This window comes from Meles meles, chromosome 7 (genome assembly GCF_922984935.1).
Source record: "Meles meles chromosome 7, mMelMel3.1 paternal haplotype, whole genome shotgun sequence".
NCBI classification, from domain to species: domain Eukaryota; kingdom Metazoa; phylum Chordata; class Mammalia; order Carnivora; family Mustelidae; genus Meles; species Meles meles.
The window spans coordinates 25,000,970-25,026,592 of record NC_060072.1 but is presented as its reverse complement, the minus strand read 5'-3'; the positions used below and the strand labels follow the sequence as shown (position 1 = coordinate 25,026,592).

General features: G+C 38.5%; 1 protein-coding gene across 1 annotated transcript in view; it reads right to left on the bottom strand.

Annotated features, from left to right (window-relative positions):
• Positions 1-25,623, bottom strand: part of CCDC38 (coiled-coil domain containing 38) — a 44,332-nt gene that overhangs the window by 1,576 nt on the left and 17,133 nt on the right. The window contains exons 9-15 of the mRNA XM_046010562.1: positions 24,968-25,019; positions 20,591-20,660; positions 11,157-11,308; positions 9,772-9,907; positions 5,490-5,675; positions 4,289-4,494; positions 2,257-2,350 (exon numbers count right to left, since the gene is read on the bottom strand). Of these exons, the coding sequence (XP_045866518.1) occupies positions 2,257-2,350; positions 4,289-4,494; positions 5,490-5,675; positions 9,772-9,907; positions 11,157-11,308; positions 20,591-20,660; positions 24,968-25,019 (896 nt within the window). The remainder of the gene's footprint in view (positions 1-2,256; positions 2,351-4,288; positions 4,495-5,489; positions 5,676-9,771; positions 9,908-11,156; positions 11,309-20,590; positions 20,661-24,967; positions 25,020-25,623) is intronic.

The window sequence follows — 25,623 nt, the reverse complement described above, 5'->3', positions numbered from 1 at the left end:
AATAAATAAAATCTTTAAAAAAAAAAATTCTGTTAGACAAAAACTTGAGAAAACCATGTATATCTTCAACACTAGTAATCCTGTTGGCCCTTAGATGTGTTCCCACCAGGAGAGTCTTAGGGAAAGTCCTTGATTTGTACCTATTCATTCTCTGGGGCATATACTCAAGTTTATTATACTAATTATTTTTCTTTTTTAATCTTTCCCCCCCTCCTCTATGTATTTATTTGGTTTTGCTTCTATAGCTGAATTTGTGTAAAAGAAATGGATGAGAAAGTTACTCTGTTGAAAATGAGATTTTTTTTTTTTAAAGATTCTATTTATTTGAGAGAGAGAGAATGCACACAAGCAGGGGGCAGGGCAGAGGGAGAGGCAGACTCCCTACTGAGCAGGGAGCCCAATGCGGGACTCTGTCCTGGGACCCTGAGATCATGACCCGAGCTGAAAGCTGACGCTTAACAACTGAGCCACCCAGGTGTCCCTGAAAATGAGTTTTGATGGAATATCTCCACTGTGTCTCAAAAGGGGCACTATCACTATGTGAGACTGTCCCCTGCATGCAGAATTTGACATTCCTGGCCTATGAGAACTAATAGTGGCAGTTCTCCCCATCATTTTATTAACAGAAATGTTCTTTGGGACTGGAATCCCCAAATTCCTTTCTTAATGTCAGATTTTGTTTTTTTCTCTCAATGATCTTTTGGTAGTCTTTGTTATCAATACTGTCTGAGAGAGTTGCCAGTGATAAAGTGCCTGGACTGATAAGAACTTTTGTTAGAGGTCTTTGTACATTGTCAGCTGTCAAATGGGCATCATTTTTTTCATTTTTCTTCCCATTTTAGTTTTCACTCTCATTTTTAGTCTGCTAATTCAGTAAGCATTTATTGAATCTCCTCTGTGTACCAGGCACTGGGGACACAAAGGTCATAAGAAGTTACTCATGGTCTAGAAGGAAAGCTGGATCTATTAAAAATACATTTCAATTTGGTGAACTTAGTGAATAGTAGTATGTTTACATGAAAGGATGATGAATGGTTAATTTGCCTTTGGGAGAAAGAGGACAAGTCAGGTCTTCATAGGAAAAGCTGAACTAGAGAAGCCAGACCCTTTTTAAGTTGACATGCTTATTTAAATGAAATAAAGATAATCAACACCTTTTGACATGTATATTAACAGTTACTATATTTCAGAAACTTCTTCAAATACTTACCTGAAAAGTTGGTTGTGAGGCACACAATAAGCATTCACCATAGTTTAGCTATTACTGTGGTATGAATCAATGTCCATAGTAGCTTTGTAGATAACCATAAAATTAGCTTCCCCAAGTATATTTCAGACCCTAACCCAGAGGAGAGTGGCATATAGAAACACAAGGCCCTCCATACCCAGTGGGAAGTCATGGACCACATGTGACTGCCTAATCCCATGCTTCTTATTGGTTAGGTAATCTTGCAATATGAAGAACTTTGACTTCTGGTGCTGAACCTACTACTAAATCTAAAGCGACTCTGGGTAAATCATCAACTATTAATCTCATTATTTCTCACAAAGTGAGGATTAGAAGACCCTCCCAATTATATGCAGTTCTCTGGATTTGCTATCTCCATTGTTGATTGAAAGTAGCAAGGCTCATGGCTATTATATGTAAGAAGGAGAAGATATACATAAATACATAGAATATTTCCAGAAAGATGCAGATGAAACTTTAAGATGTTGCATCCAGGGAGGGGAACTAAGATGACTTACTTCCACTAAATTTTTTTTTAATATTTTATTTATTTGACAGAGAGAAATAACAACTAGGCAGAGAGGCAGGCAGAGAGAGAGGAGGAAGCAGGCTCCCCGTGGAGCAGAAAGCCGGATGCGATCCCAGGACTCTGGGATCATGACCTGAGCCGAAGGCAGAGGCCCTAACCCACTGAGCCACCCAGGCGCCCCACTTCCACTAAATATTATTTTATCTTTTGAAATTTGGCCGTATGCTTATTATTACCTATTCAAATAATTAAAGAAGAAATTACCTGGCTTCATGAACCAGGAGCTAAAGAAAAAGAGGAGAGGGGAAAGGTTTCTTTTACTAAAAAAAAGTGGGTCTAATGGAGAACCGTAGACCCGGAAATTTGAATTTTCCTCAAAGTAACAAGGATCAGGAGGAGACCAATCAAAGCTGGATAAATTGCATGAATTAGGTATTTTGTTTTTACAGAAGCACTCACATATTGATGTAGCTGGACCTATTGGCAACAAAACACAAACCTTTTTCTTCGGTTGTGCTACTGCTCTTTCCAGAGCAGCTCTTAGCCTTTCTTCCTGGTGTTTTTGTTTTTCTTTCATTTTCTCTTCACGTAACCTGTCAAAAAGGGAAAACATTCTTGTAACTATAAATCACAGAAAGTAAAAAAAGACCTGCATTATTTTTGGGTAATAGACTACCTAAATATTATAAAAATCTCCCTAAAAGCTCACATAATAATTCACCTTCACCCATACTATGACATTTGAATATTCCAGTGAAATCTCAGCAACAGATCCCATTTGTGTTAAAATGGGAAAAAATTGCTCGTCACCATTTTGAAGAATTAAAATCTACCCAGATCTTGGTCTAGATCTCTCAGCAAAGCCTTCTTGTCACCCCACTTACATTTTAGCACTTTACAGTTAATGTGTACAAGTCCTCTTGAATTAACACCCAGATCCCCATTAGCCTTTTTAGTAAAGTATAGTGTACAGAAAAGTGCACAAACCACAGTATATACAGTTCAGTGAGTTACCACAAAAGTGTACTTTTCCAGTTAAACTTTCTCAATGGTATCCCGAAATGAAGACCAAGAAATGCTTTTTTTCTTGTTCTCTTCAGGGTTGTTGTGAGGATAAAATCAAATGAAATGACCCATGTTAACTGTCCAGGCGAATGCCTGGTGCAGAATAGACCCTCAATAAGTGATAGCTATTTTATGGATTTACACAGTTATAAGCATGACATTTACTGAACATTTTTTATGCAAAATTAGGTGTTATGTACCTGGGAAAAACAAAATTCTCTTTTTGATAAGAAGGATAAACAATTGGAACTAGGTTCATATATCACAACTGAAAATAAGTTATAATTACAATTCAGTGAGAATATATTTCCGACTGCAGAAAAGATGCAAGTGCTATTAATGTAATTGGTCATAGGTCATCTTACAGAAGGAGGAATTTTAATTAAAAATTTTTGCTTTATATTTAATAAAATCCCATCAGGATCACCTTAATATATTCTGGACTTTGTTCTGATATGAGGAAAACAATATCCCCCATATACCAACCAGTAAGCAATAACAAGATATCTAACATTAATGCTTAATATTTGAATACTATGTGCCAAGCACAAACCCTATGAGATAAGTGCCATTATTACTGCCATTTTACAGATAACTAAGACTTATGAGAGGTTATTTACCCTGCCTAAGGTCACAGAAATTGTAAATGGCGGAACCTGCATTGAAGCCAAGCAGGTCAGCCATAGTGCTTGTTTGCCTCTTAACTTTGTTATTGTTGTTATGACAGGAACAATAGTCCACCTATAAGCATTCTCTACCTGCTGCATTATACTAGGGATCATGTTTTTATAATCATTGCCTCAAAGGTAGTTATCCTTATTTAACTTGATATGGAAGTTTGTAAATCAGTACATCTCCTGGAAAGGCAGGTAGGCAAGGATGTGGGTATGTCGGGGTGAGGAGAGGGTGCTGTTCCAGGGTTGATAATTCTCATGAAGTTGTCTTGAGGAATGAATGAGTAAATGTGTAGATGCTGTGTGTAAGTGTTGCTAGTCATGCACTAAGAAAAACCCTCATTGCATGGCTCTTGACTTTCAAACAATTCCTTTATATAAAGTCTTGCAGTGAAGGGCTCCTAATTCTACACTTTGGGCCCTCCACTACAAGTGCAAGAGATACCTCTTCAAAAAATAATAAGTAGTGAATACTCATTCTGAAAATCCATTTTTTCAGGCTAAAGTGACCCTTTATCCATCTCAAACTAGATCAGTTGCCCCAGTGAACTCTTCTTCACAATGCTCATTATTGGTAATGACACATTATTTCATAAGAATATTTGATGAGTGTGTCTTCCACATTAAGTAATTGCTCTGAGAAGGGCATGTCTGGGTTTGGGTCTACTGCATCTTTATCGTGATCCTTGCCATGTAATAGGGGCTTGCTCAGTGTTGTGGAATCCCAGCAAAGATCAATTCTCATCTCATTAAGTCGCTCACTACACTTCTATCGTAAGACATTGACTGTACTTTTGCCGCCGTTCTTTCTGTTTTATCCTCTCAATTGCCTCCACATTTTCTTTGGGCATGGACTCAATGAGATCACTCAGTTCTACCAGGCGAGACTCTACTTTTACCAGCTTTTGAACCGGGTTGAGGCTGCCAACTTCAGCATCTCCAATGCAGACTCTGTATACTTGATTAATTTTTTTACTAAGAGAGTCTATCAGTTTTTCCTGAGATTGAAAAGAAAAAGGGAACAGAAAACATAACATCTCATCACCATTTTCTTGTTCATTCAATAAATGTAAAATTCCATTTTACTATCTTACAATGAAAAGGCTCTTATATGCTACTACATACTTCCTTTTTAAAAGAAAAACTTTAATGGGGGTGTCTGGGTGGCTCAGTCAGTTAAGGGCCTGACTTCGGCTCAGGTCATGATCTGAGTCCTGAGATTGAGCCCACGTGCTGCAGGGCAGGCTCCCTGCTCAACAGGGAGTCTGCTTGTCCCTCTCCTCCCTCTGCCCCTTTCCCTGCTCATGTTCTCTCTCTCTCTAATAAATAAATAATCTTTAAAATAAAAGAAAAACTTTAACATAGAACGGTGAGAAAATGCAGCAGCAATAAAATTTATAATCTGAATTATACTGTAGTAACATCTTGGACTATTTTCTGTTAAAGATATTGCAGTCTAGGTATAAAAAGCAATTTTAGTATGACAGTATCTTTTTGCTTGAGTGTTTTTGTGTATCTGATTCCATGAGCATTCAGGTAGAGGCAACGTATATATACATTTTAAATCCTTTTTGTTTTTTGCCAAGCTAGTGCATTTCCTTGCAACACAGCGTGTGAGCTTTGGTGTTTTGTTTTGTTTTCTTTTGCACTTACTATTCATTGCTGAAACTACAGTCATCCCTGTATGAAAGTTATTTGCATACTTGCCTTATTTCCCCTTCTAGACTGTAAGCACCTGGAGGGTAGGAGTTATTTCTTATGTTTACATTTATACCTAAAGCAGCACCTTGCTCATAACTATGCACTTAATAAATGTTTGCTGAATAAATGACTGAATGCATTCTCAGAGGGAAAAAAAGTTACAAGCAAACAGATTGCCAGGCTGACCTACAAAGTCTTTCAAGGAGTTTAATTTTCACTCTTGCCATTGGAAAGCCATTGCAGTATTCTGGTCTAAGCAGACACTTAGGCCAAACCTTGCTGATCCCTGTACCTGGCCACTGCGTCGTCTTAACTGTTGGTAGATACGCTCGAGCTGGTAGGTAACGTGTTTCGGGACCAAAAAACTCTCAGCCTCTTTCTCCTCCGTGAATTTGGCATTCGCAGTTAAGAGGATCTCAATAAACTGCTGGGCAAAGTAAATCGTTCTCCAGGTAGCATCCTGCCCCAATTCCTGATTCTGCTCAAGAAGATGAGAATCATCATGAAGCCAGCGACAAATAACACTCAAGACAGATGTGGCTCCAGGAGCCATGGGAAACCCTTCCTGGAATCACAGTCTCCTTACAGAGCCACCAACACTTAACTACAAGTCAAGACCTGTTACTAATAGTTTACTTCCAACAGCTTGTCTTTCCCACCTCCTGATTTAACCACCTTTCTGATGGTACTGTGTACCACTAAGCACCCCTTTTCTTCTCTGACACTTAGGTGTTTCCTGTTTATATTTAAAACATGCTCCTTTTTATACCTGAAACTGATAAAACTTTGTTTACTGGAATTAAAATTCAAAACTTTAAAAAATGGTCGTTTTAGAAAACTTGGAGAAGCACAAAGTAATACTAAAAGAAAAAAGCAAAAGGCCTATTTGCCATAAAGCTCTTTTTTGCTCTCTCTTCCTACATAATATTTATTATATTTCCTATTTATATCAGTGTATTCCTTTTAGAAAACTTTAGAAATACAGAAAACTATAAAAGGGAAAATAAAAGCAGCCCACCCATCAAGAAGTATGTATTGGGTATGTAAAAACAATTTTGCTGCAGTAGGAGTCCTATTTTTAAAAATATTTTGAACCTTGGTTCTGAGAAAAAAGCAACTTTAATAAGAACGGTTAGTAGTTAATGAAAATTTCTGAAGGAGAGCTCTTGAACACTTAAGAGTTTCAGGAGTAGATGGGCAGTAGCCTTTCAGGATGTCTTTTTTCCAGAATGCCTTTTTTTAAGTTTTCCTTGTGAAACAGGAAAGGAAAAGACAAGGAGAGATGTTTTGTTAAGATAACAAGGTAAGAACAGCAGAAGAAATAGGATTAGGAAATGAAGTTAAGGAATAAATACTCAGGTATGAGAAAGATTGAGGGCCTGGCCCAACAGAGCAAAAGGGCAAAGGAAAAGGGGAGCTCACAGCACAGGTCTTCCGATGACAGAGGAGTGAAAGGTGTCCAATCTCCGGAGCTGCCACTAGATGGCAGACGCAGCCCAAAGTCCCTCAAAGGAGGGGCTGCGGGGGAGGCTGCAAAAGATGGGAGGAGCTCTTGCTGTTTGGAGAGGTAGAGTGGGCCAAAATAGTGGTAGAGTGGACCAAAATTGTGGGAGACCAGAAACGGATGAGTAAGGACTGGATGCCTTCCAACAATGACTGGGAAGTGATCTGACCAGAGTGATGTTTAGGAGTGATATATCAAATTTGGATAAGAGCAGGAGCTGTTTCTGTCATTTTAAGTTTCTGTAGTTCAAGCCTGTGTGCTGACTGCAAATAACTCCCAATTGAACTAGATCAGCTCCCTCTTAGAAAGAAACAAGAGATTAATACATCCTGCAGATTGTGCAGTAGCTTACATTCCATTTCAAGTTCAATGAAAATATAACTGCCACACCAAATAACGTGAATGAATCTCACAAATACAATTTTGAGAAAGAGAAGCCTGACATACTACATGATTCCATTTAAATAAAGTTCAAAACATGAAAGCTAATTGATGGTAAGAGAAGTCAGGATTGTGACCACAATCCCCTTTGAGGGATAGTAGAGACAGGAAAGAGGGCATGAGGGAGGCTTCTGAGGTGTTATAATGATCGATTCTCTAATCCAGGGTGGAGGGGTGTTACATGAGTATATTCACTGTGAAGAAATTTCTTGAGATAATTTTCTTTTTTTTAAGATTTTTATTTATTTATTTGACAGAGAGAAATCACAAGTAGGCAGAGCAGCAGGCAGAGAGAGGAGGAAGCAGGCTTCCTGCTGAGCAGAGAGCTCAATGCGGGGGCTCGATCCCAGGACCCTGAGATCATGACCTGAGCCGAAGGCAGAGGCTTAACCCACTGAGCCACCCAGGCGCCCCTTGAGATAGTTTTCTTAAGAGATAATTTATAATCACCTTACAATTTGTGTGCTTTTCAATATTACATTATAAATGAATTTTAAATTTTATTTTAAAATATTAAGAATGCCTGGGGTGGCTCTGTTGGTTAAAGTGCCTGTCTTCATTAAGTGTCTCCAGGTCAAGATCCTGGAGCCCCAGTATCAGAGTCCTACATCCAGATCCTGGCTCAGCAGGAAGTCCACTTCTCCCTCTGACCCTCCCCATCTCATGCTTCTCTCTTCCTCTCTCAGATAAATAAAATCTTAAAAAAAAAAAAAGTAAAATATTGAATCAAAAATGTTTTTAGGGATTAAGTAATTAGGAGTGTGGAAGTTTGAAAGAATAAAATACTGATTTTTATCATTACAAATCCAAAGTAACTATGATGATTTATGAATATCAAAATTAGATAAAACTGTTTACTCATAAAGGATTATGTTTTGCCCATCTGAAAGAATGGGAGTGATTCTAAGGATACTTTTCCCCTGTCAATTTTCCTGCTCTGTCCCCCCTTTTCCACACTAGCATTTTGCATCTCTAGGACACACTATGAATTATTAGGCCTATTTTCCCAGATTGTGCAATACTTGAATACCAAAATTATACTTGTGACCCAAATTTATCTTTTAAAAAGTAATTTTCAGATCAATTCTACCTACTGTGTTTAGGGATCCAGTTGCCTCGACATTTAAGAGTATTGAAAATGTTACTGTTTTATATAACTGTCCTAAACTTGGATGAAGAAGGTTTGGTTGGGGGAGGGTGAATCATCGCTGATACTTATCTGACATTTTTTTGTGTCAGTCAGCTTCAGAATTATTTAAAACAACTGAAGGGTGGAAGCACCCCAACCGTTCATCAGCAGACAAACAGATAAACAGAATGTGGAATGTAAATACAGTAGAATATTATTCAGCCCTAAAAGCAATTAAATTCTGACGCAAGCTACAACATGGATGAACCTTGAAAACACGATGCTAAGAGAAAGAAGCCAGGCACAAAAGGACGACTATTATATGATTCCATTTATGTGAGGTACCTAAAAATAGGCAAATTTATAGAGACAGAAAGGAGGATAAAAATTACCAGAGGCCAGGAAGATTGTTTAATGGGTACAGAGTTTCTATTTGGGATGATGAAAAATTCTATAAATAGATGGTGGTGATGGTTACCCAACACTGCAGATACACCTAATGTCCCTTAACTGTCCACTTAGAATGGTTAAATGGTCAATTCTGTTACATATATTTTACCGCACACAAGGTTTAGAAAAAGCCGACACTGAAGAACTGATACGTGGCTGTCATCACACTTTGTGCTCTAGCAGTGCATGACCCCTTTCCCTCCTAACTCAGGATACTTACTCTACCACCCTAGGATATGTCTATGTGTGAACGAGTCACAGATAACTTTGGCTTTTGTAACCTTACCCATCCTATGGTTAGGGAGGACAATCTTCTGAATGAATTCCCCCAAATCTACCTCCGTTTGAAAATCAAGTTCATAACCATAAATGTTTTATTAGCCTCACAGATGAGATTTGAATTTTTATTTCATTTGAGATTTTTTTACAAGGAAATCAATGCTAGTGGGAGTTTGTTGTGGGTCTAGAAACTAATCATTCATTCAACAAACATTTATTGAGCACCTACTATTTATAGGGACACTTAACCATATCGAACTAGGAAGGTTCATACAGTCCCTGCCCTGAAGGGATTTGCACCCAGCTGGGAGAGATGTGCAGGTAAATAGTACATAAATGTGTGTTATGGGGGCTCCAATAATGGATCTACATATGCAAGAGAAGCCAAAATCTGTTAGAGGCTCAGTGCTGGGCAGATACTCCATTCAGTTTTGATTCAGTGCTTCCCCTGTTTCAAAATGATCTTAAGCAATGAACTACTTCATGTATATACACTCTGACTAAAAGAAATGTATCTATAGGGGGGAAAAGGTCAATATCAGACCTTGTAATAATTAGAGCAACATTTTAAGAGAGTCCCATTGCCAATTTGAATGCTTTCTATTCTGTAAATTGATTATTGCGTACTGACACGATAATTCCAAGCTGGTTTTCTGCCTGTCATCAGCCTAGGTGTGCTTTAACTCCCCACTCCAATGCTTAGTGGACAAGGAATGCACATTATTATTAATATCAGCCAAAATAAAGTTACCATAGGCAAAGAAGGATTACCTGAGTGTCTGACTGAAATTCTCCAAAACTAAATAGCCTGGACCTTAATTCCAGTTCTGCTGCTTTTTCTTCTTCTCTCTCACAGCTAGCCTTAAGCATTTCCTTGTGCTTCAGAAGAAACTCTATATTGCTATTTCTATGGCAAAAGAAGAGAGAGACCCTTGTCTGTAATTTGTGGTTTAGAAATAAATCATCAGTCAGGACTTTCAACACTTACCATATCATGTATCAATATCCTATGTCTAGCAAGCCAAATACAAGTTTGTAGTTTAAGACTTTGTCAAATTACATGCAACTTTTCAGGTAAAATGAGAATAGTAAATGCATAGGTGCTGCTTTTAACTTCCACCAGGAAGCATTTTCTTCCTGTGGTTTCTCTGAAACCCTCCAAATAACAGCAGAGATGATGTGTCAGGAAGCCAAGTTGCGATGTGATCTAGATAGATTCTGTTCTGACATAGATCCCCTTTTCCTGCCCAACCTACCCACATCGTCCCCAAAACTCATACTGTCAGGGTGAGAGCACCATGTGTGGTAAGGATTGGGAGAGAGGAGACAAGGATGAAAAGGATACACTAGTGGTAATGGGGTGGCTATAAAATCATGATTTGTAGGGTCTTAACTTTTGAGTAAGTTAATTTGTTCCAAAGTTCAGTGTAGTTTCACCTACTGTTTGAAAAGACTGCCATCTTTTGCCCCAGAAAACTTCCTAAAAAGGCTTTACACATTTTTATAATGGGTAGATAAACACATTTAGTCTCTGCAATTCGAAGCTATTTGCCAGTAGCTTCCAATATTACTTCCAGGTATATAAAATTTTACGGAAGGAATTTTGTGAGTCATCAAATCCAGACTCCTTCCCCTGACAGAAATCCCTTTTATGAGAGGCCAGCTCTATCTACATATGTACGTTATAAAATGCTATAATATTTGAGGCACATAACTTTGTTGAGAGTCATACCAGGAAAATGCCTGATTTGATTCATCGGATGGTAGTGAAAACTGCCCCAAACAAAACCTAATGAGTTGTGGGATCACTGTGCTGTGTGCCTGAAACTAATGTAACACGTGTGTCAACTCTATTTCAATAAGAAAAAAATTAAAACAGTACCTTTTAATTCTTTATAATCTTTCAAACTACCTTTTATTATTGCTAGCTAGGAAAATATTTTGACAAGTGAAAGGAAGTAGAGACTAAAATGAAAGTCTATTCTGCGTAAACATAACTTCTACATTTTACACCCTATAATATAAATTATTATTAATAAAAATCCCACCCTAAATCCAGAGAGACCCTGAGGAAGGTTCACTTAGGAATAAGATGGAGTCTGTCTCTGGTTAGAGACTGCTTAATGGAATAAATCTACTTGTTCTTAATAACTTACATTTTATCCTGTATAAGTTTTTCTCTTTTATTTACATCTTCAAGATTTTCATCTACATCTTGGGAATATTGTACCAAAGTTAGATTCTGCTCTTCCAGCTCTGTGAGGACTTGAAGTAACTCTTCTGGTTCTTTGAAGTAAAGCTCTGGCTCCTAATTAGTCAGTAATGAATATAATTCACTTAAAAATATGCTACTTATACTTATCTAGAAAAATACAGTGAGGAAAAGGAATGCCATTCTGATTATGAGGGAGGTAGGCAGAGAATGGCAAAAGAGCCTATCTCCATGACAACTGGACTTCAGCAAGAGGACATTTAGGGTGCTGGGGGAGATGCAAGGTAATATAGAAGGAAAAAAGGAAGGTAAGGAAAACAGAAAGAAGAAGGGATGGAGAAGAGGAGGCCAAGGCAGGAAGAAGGGGAAAATGGGTCAAGGGAAAGGCAGGAAAGGGAATAGAAGAAAGAAAAAGGAGGCTAAGTGAAGGTCATTTTCTCCCTCCATTTTATTTTATATTTTCCCAAAACTTAATAAATATACATATTACTTTAAGTAAATTTAATTTTTAAAAAGATGGCGTGGGTATTTCACACCATGTTCGTCATATTGACTATAGCAAAGAGGTGCAAGCAACCTAAAGGTCCATTAATGGATGAATGGATAAAGAAAACATGGTATTGCCATACAATGGGATATTATTCAGCCTTAAAAAACAAGGAAATCCTGGCACATGCTACCACATGGGTGAATCTGGAGGACATTAGGTTCTGTGAAAAAAGCCAAGTTACAGAGAGACAAAACTGCATGATTCCGCTTTTATGAGGTATCTAAAGTAATCAAACTCTTAGAAAGTAGAACCATGGTTGCCTGGGCTACAGGGAGGGAGAATAGAGAGGTTCAGTGGGTACAGGTCTCTGTTTTGCAAGATGAAAAAGTTCTAGAGATCTGTTGCACAAAAATGTGCATATAGTTAACACTATACTGTACGTTTAAATATAAAAATGGTTAGGATGATAAATTCTGTTACTTTTTTTTTTAACCGCAATTTTGAAAAAAGATCACTTGTATAAGATGTGTTACATGTAATAAGGGATGGCGTTTCGAAGCGTTTTTTGTTTCTTGTGAGTTTCTGTGGTTATATTCAGGATGGGGTTAGCTCAAAGTCAGTCTTGTAAAATAAAGGATTGTTTCGTGGAAAGTAAATTTGTCTTACAGTACAGCTACACAGCATATCTCAAGCTCCAGTAAAATGATAAGCAGTCAGAAAGTGACTATTTTATGCTCTGCAGGAAGACTGTAGAGAATATATATATCTTCTAAATTATTACTTTTTTTTTTAAGATTTATTTATTTGACAGAGAGAGATCACGAGTAAGCAGAGAGGCAGGCAGAGAGAGAGAAGGAAGCAGGCTTCCCGCTGAGCAGAGAGCCCGATGTGGGACTCGATCGCAGGACCCTGAGATCTTGACCTGAGCTGAAGGCAGAGGCTTAACCCACTGAGCCACTCAGGTGCCCCTAAATTATTACTTTTTATAAACATTTTTCATTAGATGATGACAAAGATGAACTATAGATGCAACTGGGAAACAGTGTCAAAACCATCCCTTCTGGAAAGTTGTGGAATATTTGGAATAGGAAATTTTAATTTTTAAAAAATATTTTATTTAGTTTCCTTTTCTTTTATTATTTTTATTAACATATAATGTATTATTTGCCCCAAGGGTATGGGTCTGTGAATCATCGGGCTTACACACTTCACAGCACTCACCATTTCACATACCCTCCCCAATGTCCATAACACAACCATCCTCCCCATACCCCCCTCCCCCCAGCAACCCTCAGTTTATGAGATTAAGAGACTCTTATGGTTTGTCTCTTTCCTGATCCCATCTTGTTTCATTTTTTCCTTCCCTACCCCCTAGACCCCCCCACTCTGCCTCTCAAATTCCTCATATCAGGGAGATCCTATAATAACTGTCTTTCTCTGATTGACTTATTTTGCTCAGCATAATACCCTCTAGTTCCATCCATGTCCTTGCAAATGGAAGATTTCATTTCTTTTGATGGCTGCATAGCATTCCATTGTGTATATGTGTGTGTATATATATATATATATATATATATATGCATATACATATATACACACACACATATATATATACACACACGCATATATATGTATATACATATATATATACATAACAATGGAATGCTACATATGTGTGTGTATATATATGTATATACATATACACAATGGAATGCTATATATGTGTGTGTATATATATGTGTGTATATTTATATATGTATATATATACCACATCTTCTTTATCCATTCATCTGTTGATGGACATCTAGGTTCTTTCCATAGTTTGGCTACTGCAGACATTGCTGCTATAAACATTTGGGTGCCTGTACTCCTTCGGATCACTACATTTGTATCTTTAGGGTAAATACCCAGTAGTGCAATTGCTGGGTCGTAGCGTAGCTCTATTTTCAACTTTTTGAGGAACCTCCATACTGTTTTCCAGAGTGGCTGCACCAGCTTTCATTCCCACCAACAGTGTAGGAGGGTTCCCCTTTCTCTGCATCCTCTCCAACATCTGTCGTTTCCTCACTTGTTAGTTTTAGCCATTCTGACTGGTGTGAGGCGGTATCTCATGGTGGTTTTAATTTGTATTTCCCTGATGCCAAGTGGTGTTGAGCATTTTTTCATATGTCTGTTGGCCATCTGGATGTCTCCTTTGCAGAAATGTCTGTTTATGTCCTCTGCCCATTTCTTGATTGGATTATATGTTCTTTGGGTATTGAGTTTGATAAGTTCTTTATAGATTTTGGATACTAGCCCTTTATCTGATATGTCATTTGTGAATATCTTCCCCATTCTGTCAGTGGTCTTTTGGTTTTGTGACTGTTTCCTTTGTGTGCAAAAGCTTTTGATCTTGATGAAATCCCAATAGTTCATTTTTGCCCTTGCTTTCCTTACCTTTGGTGATGTTTCTAGGAAGAAGTTCCTGTGCCTGAGGTCGAAGAGGTTGCTGCCTGTGTTCTCCTCAAGGATTTTGATGGATTCCTATCCCACAGTGAAGTCTTTCATCCATTTTGAGTCTATTTTTGTGTGTGTTGTATGGAAATGGTCCGGTTTCATTTTTCTGCATGTGGCTGTCCAATTTTCCCAACACTATTTGTTGAAGAGACTGTCTTTTTTCCATTGGACATTCTTTCCTGCTTTGTCGAACATTAGTTGACCATAGAGTTGAGGGTCTATTTCTGGGCTCTCTATTCTGTTCCACTGATCTGTGTGTCTGTTTTTGTGCCAGTACCATACTGTCTTGATGATGACATCTTTGTAATAGAGCTTTGAAGTCTGGATTGTGATGCCCCAATTCTGGCTTTCTTTTTCAACATTCCTCTGGCTATTCGAGGTCTTTTCTGGTTCCATATAAATTTTAGGATTTGTTCCATTTCTTTGAAAAAAAATTGATGGTATTTTGACAGGGATTGCATTAAATGTATAGATTGCTTTAGGTAGCATAGACATTTTCACAATATTTGTTCTTCCAATCCATGAACATGGAAAGCTTTTCCATTCCTTTGTGTCTTCCTCAATTTCTTTCATGAGTACTTTATAGTTTCCTGAGTACAGATTCTTTGCTTCTTTGGTTAGGTTTATTCCTAGGTATCTTATGGTTTTGGGTGCAATTGTAAGTGGGGTTGACTCCTTAATATCTCTTTCGTCTGTCTTGCTGTTGGTGTATAGAAATACAACCGATTTCTGTGCATTGATTTTATATCCTGACAGTTTACTGAATTTCTGTATGAGTTCTAGCAGTTTTGGAGCATATCATCTGCAAAGAGTGAGAGTTCGACTTCTTCTTTGCTGATTCAGATGCCTGTAATTTCTTTTTGTTGTCTGATTGATGAGGCTAGGACTTCTAGTACTGTGTTGAATAACAGTGGTGATAGTGGACATCCCTGCCATGTTCCTGATCTTAGGAGAAAAGCTCTCAGTTTTTCTCCATTGAGAATGATATTCGCCATGGGTTTTTCATAGATGGCTGTGATGATATTGAGGAATGTACCCTCTATCCATACACTTTTAAGAGTTTTGATCAAGAAAGCATGCTGTACTTTGTCAAATGCTTTTTCAGCATCTATTGAGAGTATCATATGGTTCTTATTTGTTCTTTCATTAATGTATCATATCACATTGATTGATTTGCGGATGTTGAACCAAACTTGAAGCCCAGGAATAAATCCCACTTGGTCGTGGTGAATAATCCTTTTAATGTACTGTTGGTTCCTATTGGCTAGTATTTTGGTGAGAATATTTGCATCTGTGTTCATCAAGGATATTGGTCTGTAATTCTCTTTTTGAATGGGGTCTTTGGTTTGGGGATCAAGGTAATGCTGGTCTCATAAAATGAGTTTGGAAGTTTTCCTTCAATTTTTATTTTTTGGAACTGTTTCAGGAGACTAGGTATTAATTCTTCTTTAAGTGTTTGGTAGAATTCCCCTGGGAAGCCATCTGTCCCTGCGCTCTTGTTTTTTGGGAGATTTTTGATGGCTGCTTCAATCTCCTTAGTAGTTATGGGTCTGTTCAGGTTTTCTATTTATTCCTGATTCAGTGTTGGTAGTTTATATATATGTCTCTAGGAATGCATCCATTTTTTCCAGATTGTCAAAATTTGCTGGCATATAGTTGCTCATAATATGTTCTTATAATTGTTTGTATTTCTTAGTTGCTAGTTGTGATCTCTCCTCTATCATTCATGATTTTATTTATTTGTGTCCTTTCTCTTTTCTTTTTGATAAGTCTGGCCAGGGGTTTATCAATCTTATTAATTCTTTCAAACAACCAGCTCCTAGTTTTGTTGATTTGTTATACTGTTGGGGTTTTTTTGTTTGTTTGTTTCTATTTCATTGACTTCTTTTCTGATCTTTATTATTTTTCTTCTGCTGCTGGGTTTAGGCTTTCTTTGCTGTTCTTTCTCCAGCTCCTTTAGGTGTAGAGCTAGGTTGTGTACTTGAGACAGGCTTGTATGCCTATATACTTTCCTCTCAGGACCACATTTGCTGTGTCCCACAGATTTTGAACAGTTGTGTTTTCATTATCATTTGTTTCCATGAATCTTTTCAATTCTTTAATTTCCTGGTTGACCCATTCATTCTTTAGTAGGATGCTCTTTAGCCTCCATGTATTTGAGTTCTTTCCAACTTTCCTCTTGTCATTGAGTTCTAGCTTCAGAGCATTGTGATCTGAAAATATTCAGGGAATGGTCCCAATCTTTTGGTACTGGTTGAGTCCTGCTTTGTGACCCAGGATGTGATCTATTCTGGAGAATGTTCCGTGTGCACTAGAGAAGAATGTGTATTCTGTTGGTTTGGGATGGAATGTTCCAAATATATCTGTGATGTCCATGTGATCCAGTATGTCATTTAAGGCCTTTATTTCCTTATTGATTTTTGCTTGAATGATCTGTCCATTTCAGTGAGGGGGGAGTGTTAAAGTCCCCTACTATTATTATATTATTGTCGATGTGTTTCTTTGATTTGGTTATTAATTGGTTTATATAGTTGGCTGCTCGCATGTTAGGGGCATAGATACTTAAAATTGTTAGATCTTGTTGGACAGACCCTTTGAGTCTTGACCCTTGAGTTCTTCCTCATCTCTTATTATAGTCTTTGTCTTAAAATCGAATTTATCTGATATAAGGATTGCCAGCCCATCTTTCTTTTGATGTCCATTAGCATGGTAAATAGTTTTCCACCCCCTCACTTTAAATCTGGAGGTGCCTTTGGGTCTAAAATGAGTTTCTTGTAGACAGCATATGGATGGGTTTTGTTTTTTATCCATTCTGATACCCTGTGTCATTTGACTGGGACATTTAGACCATTTACATTCAGGGTAACTATTGAGAGATATGAATTTAGTGCCATTGTATTGCCTGTAAGGTGACTGTTACTGTATATTGTCTCTGTTCCTTTCTGGGCTACTTTTAGGCTCTCTCTTTGCTTAGAGGACCACTTTCAATTTCCTGTAGGGCTGGTTTGGTGTTTGCAAATTCTTTTAGTTTTTGTTTGTCCTGGAAGCTTTTTATCTCTCATTCTATTTTCAATAATAGCCTAGCTGGATATAGTATTCTTGGCTGCATATTTTCCTCCTTTAGTGCTCTGAATATGTCATGCCAGTTCTTTATGGCCTGCCAGGTCTCTGTAGATAAGTCTGCTGCCAATCTAATATTTCTACCATTGTATGTTACAGATGTCTTGTCCCGAGCTGCTTTCAGGATTTTCTCTTTGTCGCTAAGATGATGGGGTGTGGACCCATTTTTATTGATTTTGAGGGGGGATTCTCTGTTCCTCTTGGATTTTGATGCTTGTTCCCTTTGCCATATTAAGGAATTTCTCTATTATAACTTGTTCCAGTATACCTTCTGCCCCTCTCTCTCTTTCTTCTTCTTCTGGAACCCCAATTATTCTAATATTGTCTTGTCTTATGGTATCACTTATCTCTCGAATTCTCTCCTTTTGGTCCAGTAGTTGTTTGTCTTTCTTTTGCTCAGCTTCTTTATTACCCATCATTTGGTATTCTATATCACTAATTCTCTCTTCTGCCTCATTTATGCTAGCAGTAAGAGCCTCCATTCTTTTGTTTGTTTGTTTGTTTGTTTATTTACAGCATAACAGTGTTCATTGTTTTGGCATCACACCCAGTGCTCCATGCAGTACGTGCCCTCCCTATTACCCACCACCTTGTTCCTCAACCTCCCACCCGCCCCCCCCCCCCGCCCCTTCAAAACCCTCTGGTTGTTTTTCAGAGTCCATAGTCTCTCATGGTTCATCTCCCCTTCCAGTTTCCCTCAACTCTCTCTCCTCTCCTTCTCCCCATGTCCTCCATGTTATTTGTTATGCTCCACAAATAAGTGAGACCATATGATACTTGACTCTCTCTGCTTGACTTATTTCGCTCAGCATAATTTCTTCCAGTCCCGTCCATGTTGCTACAAAAGTTGGGTATTCATCCTTTCTGATGGAGGCATAATACTCCATTGTGTATATGGACCACATCTTCCTTATCCATTCATCCGTTGAAGGGCATCTTGGTTCTTTCCACAGTTTGGCGACTGTAGCCATTGCTGCAATAAACATTGGGGTACAGATAAGAGCCTCCATTCTTGACTCTGCCTCATTAGTACCTTTTTTATTTCAGCTTGGTTAGATTTTAGTTCTTTTATTTCTCCAGAAAGGGGTTTTATTTCTTCAGGCAGGGTTTCTCTGATATCTTCCATGCCTTTTTTGAGCCTGGCTAGCACCTTGAGAATCGTCATTCTGAACTCTAGATCTGACATATTATCAATGTCTGTACTGATTAGGTCCATAACCGTCAATACTGCCTCTTGTTCTTTTTTTTTTTGTGGTGAATTTTTCTGCCTTGTCATTTTATCCTACGAGAGAATAAAACACTAAAAGGGTGGCAAAGATCCCAGAAAAATGTATGTTAACCAAATCAGAAGAGACCCCAAACTGAGGGGAGAAGAAAGGGGGTAAAAAGAAAAGAAAAAAAAAAAATATATATATATATTAGACTGGTGAATAGAACAGAGCCACCCACTTTAGGAGTTTTTGGAGTATTTTTAGGAGTATTTTATGAGTGTTTTGATCTCTTAGAAAAAACTACCTCCCAAAATTTTAAAGAAAGAAAAACTTATATACATACAAAAATAAGAGTAAGCATAATGAAGGGATGGACTATGACTGTAAAGATGAAAATCTTAAAAACATTCTAAAAAAAGAATTTATAAGTTGGTTGGAAAAAGAAAGAAGAAAAAAAAGTGGGGGAGAGAATGTGCTCAGGCTGGAGACTAGAACAAAGCCTGTGCTAGATTTGGGGTATATTTTGATCTATTAGAAGAAGTTATATCCCAACATTTTTTAGAAAAAGGAAAACCCTATATGTATACAAAAAATAAGGTTAAATACAATGAAGGATAAAATATGACTATAATAATGAAGTTTAAAAAGAATTTTTTAGAAAGGTATTATTAAGATAAACTAGTTTAAAAAAACGTTAAAAGAGGAAAGAGGAAAAATTTTTAAAAATAGAATAAGAAAAAAATAAAATTAAAAAAATTTAATTTTACTTTGCAAGACTAAAAGGATCATGGGGAGAAAGCCATGAATTCCATGCATTGCTTTCCCCTAGCTATGGAGTTCCGCTGTTCTCCTTGATCAGTGAGCTTGTTCTTGGCTGGATGTTCTTCTGGGAAGGGGCCTGTTGTAGTGATTCTCAAATGTCTTTGCCTGAGGCGGAATTGCACCACCTTTGCCAGGGGCTGAGCTAAGAAATCTGCTCGAGTTCTCTCTTGGGAGCTTTTGTTCCCTGAACGCTTTCTGTAGAGCTCTGGAGAATGGGAATCTCTAGCCTGGAGGAGCTGAGAGCTTGGGTCTCCACTCCTCAGTGCGTCTTCAGAGAAAAGGGGTCAGTCATTCCCGTCTCCCTGGTCTCCGGCTCTGCTCTGAGTTCACCCAGCCTGTGATTGAGCGTTTCTATCTCTGATGCACAGCCCCATTTGGAGTCTCCAAACCCAGCAGATTCCTGCCTCCAGAGGAGGAAGGTGAATCTCCCCAGATCTGCCACTTGTGGCGTCCCTGCTCAAAGAACAGTGGTCCAGCTGTGCCGCAGATCACAGTTTAAGGTAATTCCGAGCTGAGAGCTCACTCCTCGGCTCTGTCTCTGTACACGGCTTCCCTGCTCCAATTCCTGGGAGCTCTGCCACACTCTAACACCTCCGATCTTTCAGTGACCCCGCAGGTCCTGAGACTGTACTGTCCTGCGAGGGCTTACTGCTCCCCCTTCTCCACTTAGCCTCTGGAGCGATGTCCCTCACTGGAGCAGACTTCTAAAAGTTTGGATTTTGTGCTCCACTGCTCTGCCGCTTGCCAGGATCTAGCCTCGCCCCTCACGGTCTATCTTCCATCGCCTAGGATTCACTTCTCCGCACATCCTGCCTTTCAGAAAGTGGTCAATATTCTGTTCCTAGAATTGCTGCTTTTATTCTCTTAGATCTCCTGTTGAGTTTGTAGGTGTTTGGAATGGTTTGATAACTATCTGGCTGAACTCCTGTGACCTAATGTCATTTCAGTCTGCTACTCCTCCACCATCTTCGATTTTATTTATTTATTTGACATAGAGAGACACAGCCAGAGAGAGAACACAAGCAGGGGGAGAGGGAGAAGCAGACTTCCCACTGAGCATGGAGCCCAATGTGGGGCTCAGTCCCAGGACCCTGGGATCAAGACCTGAGCTGAAGGTAGACGCTTAACAACAGAGCCACCCAGGCACCCCTAGGAAATTTTAATTTTAAAAGAAAAAAATGAGCTCTTATTCTCTTCACCAAACACAATATTTAAATTTTAAAAAGATAATCTTGTTACCAGATCATAGTCCATATCATTCTCCAGAAATAATTCCGAGCTGTCTTCTGAACTGATGCTCTCAGCATGGCTGTAAAAGAAAGAAAACGTCTGATTTCTGAGCCACTTTCAGTCAACAGATTTGCTTCATTTCTAAATTGTCTTTGGAACCTAACTATAACATAGTCCTTTTCAATAGCCTTTTTAGCCTTTTAGGAAACTGCTGTTTGCAGGAATCAATGTATTCCATACATATGCAAAAGAAAATCAGATTCCATCCAGACAAGGGTGACATATCTAAACAAGTGAGACCACAAGGAAGGGCCAAACCATATGGTACTAATTATTTGAGGTGCATTTATAAGAAATCTTATTTTTTTTAAAGATTATTTATTTATTTGATAGAGAGAGATCACAAGCAGGCAGAGAGAGAGGGAGAGGGAAGCAGGCTCCCTGCGGAGCAGAGAGCCCGATGTGGGACTCGATCCCAGGACTCTGAGATCATGACCTGAGCCGAAGGCAGCGGCCTAAACCACTGAGCCACCCAGGCGCCCCTATAAGAAATCTTTTTAAAGAAACACATGACAACCTATATTGCTGCATCTGTTTTGCTTCTTTTAATGCAGTCTTCTTGACAAACTAAACATGTGTTCTGGTGCTCAAAACAAAGTTTGTTCCCAGAGTAACACAATATTTGTCTTCTGAAGAGTGGATTTTACTTTTTAAAATATCTTCTGATCCAGCTGAGGAATGTTGGTTGGGGGGACAGGAGATGAGGTACACTCTTAAAGAATAATTTTGTGGTTTGCATAGTGGCTTTGGAAAAATCCTTTAAGAAGGATAAATTGAAAATGATTGGAAAATTAAAGAGTCAGAGACTAGAGAGAGTAAGGTGGCTGTTGGTGTGATCTAGGTAATGAACACGTTCAAATAGAGGATAGTGATGAAGGGAAGAGTGAGTAAATGGGCTGGGGATGGGAGGAGAATCTAGAGATACATGAAAGAATGAAATCCTGGAACCGTGAGTAGAAAGAGCTACCGGAGCCAAAAGAGAAGGGACAGAGATTACTCCAACATTTGTAGTCTGTGAATCTGAAATAATGGAAGTCATCCTAATAAGATGGAAAACAGTTAAAGGATGAACTAAGAAAAAAATTAATATCTGCTTTGTTTGTGTTGAGTTTGAGGGAACAAAATGGAACTGCCCTTTAAGGCATAGGAAATAAAATGTGGGAACATGGAGAAAGAGCCATAGAAGTAAATGAATATTTGGGAAACATCCCCTGAGAAAGCATTTGATAACTACTGTCCACCAGCTCTTCTCTTGATCCAATGGTATCATTTTCTCACCAGTCTTCTCCCACCTCTCTGAAATTCTTGTTACCTTTTTGGTTTCCTTTTTGACATAAATGTCTGTGGTTCCTCAGCCTTCTTCCCCTCTCATTTTACCCACTCTTTAGGGGTTATTTCACCCTCTTTCATGGATTCTATCACTGCTAATATACTAATGGCTCCCACATATCTGTCTCTTTCTCTTGAGCTCTAGACTTCAGTGTCCAACTTCCAACTGGACGTCAGTGTCTGCTTGGCTGTCCTACAAGGAGCTAAAACTAAAAAATCCAAAAATCACACTCCTTATCTTCCCTTCAGGCCTGCTTCCTTTACAATGTTCCCAGTATTACTGAATGTCAACACCATACACCCAGTTGCCATACAGAGATTTGGGAGTTATGCTTGATGAACTCTGTGAGTTATTTTTGACCATTCTCTTTTCCTCATACTTCCTCTGATCTTTATTCGAGCCTTTCAAATCCTATCAATGCCATTTCCCTGAGGTGTCTTACAGCCCTTCTTCTTTGTCCCCACTGTCACTCTGTGGTTGAGGTTGAGGTTGTTCATTATCTCTCCCTTGACTTGTGACACCAGGCTCCTAACTGGACCCTCTTACCTCTAGATTTGTCTCCCTCCATTTCATTCTTTAAAATACTCCCACTTCCAATTTTCTAAAATGTACATCTGATTGAGTCTCTGTTATACCCTTGCTTAAAACCATCAGTGGCTCCCCAGGACCCTTGGGACAAAGCACCACTGCTTACCTGCTCATGATACAAGAACTATTCACTCCTTGAGCCTCTCACTTTCACCCTGCGGCCCAGCCATTTTGAGGAAGGATGGGAGATGGGCACAATGTGAAGGGGAGTGGGAGATACAGGCTTCCAGTTATGGAATGAATAAGTCACAAGAATAAAAGGCACAGCATAAGGAGTATAGTCAATGATAGCATAATAGTGCTGCATGGTGATGGCTAGACTTGTGATGAGCATAGCATTGTATCATGATGTTGTACACCCAAAACTAATGTAACAATGTATGTCCACTAAACTCAAATAAAAAAATAAAAAATAACCAGAATAAACTTTAAAAAAAAACCAAAATAAGATATATACATCTAAAAATAATTAACAAAAAATGAGATAGAAAAAAAAAGAGATATATACATTGATCAGAATGGCTAAAATTTTTAAAATAATGAAAACAAATGCTGATGAGAATGTAGAGAAACTGGATCCCTGTTCATTACTGGTGGGGATGTAAAATGGTGTAGCCACTCTGGAAAAAAATTGGCAGTTTCTTTAAAAACTAAGCATGTACCTACCATCCAACTCAGCAATTGCACTTTAGGCATTTATTCTAGAGAAATGGAAATGATGTGCACACAAGTTGCACAAATATATTTATAGCGATTTTATTCTTTATAGCCCCAAATTGGAAACAACCTGGATGTCGTTCAGTGAGTGAATAATTTGTAGTGTGTCCATACCATATTATCATTCACCCTGTAACAACCCCTACACTGTCAAAAATCTGCATATAACTTTTGACTCCCCCAAAACTTAACACTAATAGCCAACTGCTGACCTGAAGCCAACTCCTTACCAATAACTTAAACAGTTAACACATTTTGTATGTTATATGTATTATATACTATATTCATACAACAAAGTAGGCTAAATAAAAGAAAATGTCAAGAAGATCATAAGGAAAATACATTTACAGTACTATACTATGTTTATTAAAAAAATCCACATATAAGGGAAAATGCATAGTTCAAACCCATATTGTTCAAGGGTTTAACTGTGATACTACTCAGCGATAAAAAGGAACCAACTCCTGATAGACCCAACAGCTTGGATGAAACTTCAGAGAATGTATGATCCGTAAAACATCCACTCCCAAAAGATTACTTACTGTATGATTCCATTTATGTAACAGTTTGAAATGGTAAAAATCAAAGCGATAGAGAACAGATTAGTGATTCCAGGACTTAAGGAGAGGAAGAGAGAGGGAAGTGGGTATACTACAAAGGGGCAACATGAAGAATCCTTGTGATGATGTTCTGTATTTATTTGTATCTTGACTGTACCAATGCCAATATCCTGGTTGTGATATTGTAATGCAGTTTTGCAAGATGTTACCATTGGGGGAAACTGGATAAAGGGTACACGGATCTCTCTGTATCATTTCTTGCAACTGTATGTGAATCTACAACTATCTCAAAATTTTTTAAAAATTAATTAAAAGCAAAGTAGGGACACCTGGGTGGCTCAGGTGTTAAGCATCTGCCTTCGGCTCATGTCATGATCCCATGGTCCTGGGATCGAGCCCCGCATCAGGCTCCCTGCTCAGCGGGAAGCCTGCTTCTCCCTCTCCCAATCCCCCTGCTTGTGTCCCCTCTCTCACTGTATCTCTCTGTCAAATAAATAAATAAATAAAAATCTTTAAAAAAAAAAAAACAAAGCAAAGTAAAACAATGACTCTTTAAGTGCCACAGAAGTGGAGTGATCTCAGGGTCCCTAGAATTTAGAGTACAGTGTCTGTGTTGACTTTTGTCATGTGTGATTGGCATGGATACTGTGTTGCTGGCCCAGATCCTCTCCTGGGGGCCAGTGTACCCATCTTGGACATCAATATATTTTCTTAAATAGCCAGGGTTGAGAACTAGCAACTTATGAAATAATGAGTATTAACAAGTCAACAATCGTGTAAGGGACAAAACAAACAAAAAAGTTTTGTGATCCAATTGCAGCAATTTTGAATGATGTGATAAAACTGCAAACACAGGAGTCAGCAGGTAGCTTATCTTAGCTCTCTGAGAGAGCCAGACCCAGGATGCAGAGGACAGGTGGTTTCTGCAAACAGCAGTGGCAGGCACTCATCAAAGAATGCGCGTGGGCCTGTGGGAGCTCAGCCACCTCAGGAGCACCCGGAAATGACAGCGACCACTTCCTGTATCTGTTAGGACAGGTATTTGTAGGTGGTCTCTATGTTGAAGAAAGGCTAAAAGGGATATTTTCTAAAAAAACATTTCCAAAAGAGTTAATGAAGTAGGTACCGTACCTTGATACAGATGATTTCTTACTCTCTGGAGTGGGCTTCTTGTGTGGTTTTCCTATTCATAATGTCCCGGCAAAGTCCACATCATTGGTGATGGTGGAGGTAAAAAGAAATAACATAGAATTAGAAATGAGTCCTAGTTATTTGGTGCAAGATATTCATTTTTTCTGCATGGATATGCCCATTCTTTTCATTAGAATGATAATAATAGAAAGGGGATTGAGCTTATTTATTCTAATGAAATTGGATTCCAAGCCTAAAAATAAAATCAAAGGTAGTGGTGGGGCGGGGCGGGGTGGGGGGGACAGTGCAGGGTATGTATTGTCAAAAACATGATATAACTATTGATAGTCCCAAATCAGGGGCATAAATTGTGAAATATAAATCATGGTTCTTTTTTTTTTTAACCTAGCCAGGTATATTTCAAATATAATCACAGATTTTAAAAAATCAAGGCAAAAAATAAAAATGATGAACACTTCAGTTGTTACATTTTGTGGAGGGGATGTCTTGGTGCCAGGTTCTCTGCCCCTGACTTCTGTGCCTGTCGTGTCCATTCATCCACCTCTGCGAGTCTTATAATCATGTCAGAGAGAAAGAAATAGAACTTCTAGCTCCCAACGATTCCGGGTGATGTGGTCACTACCGTTTGTTTACTA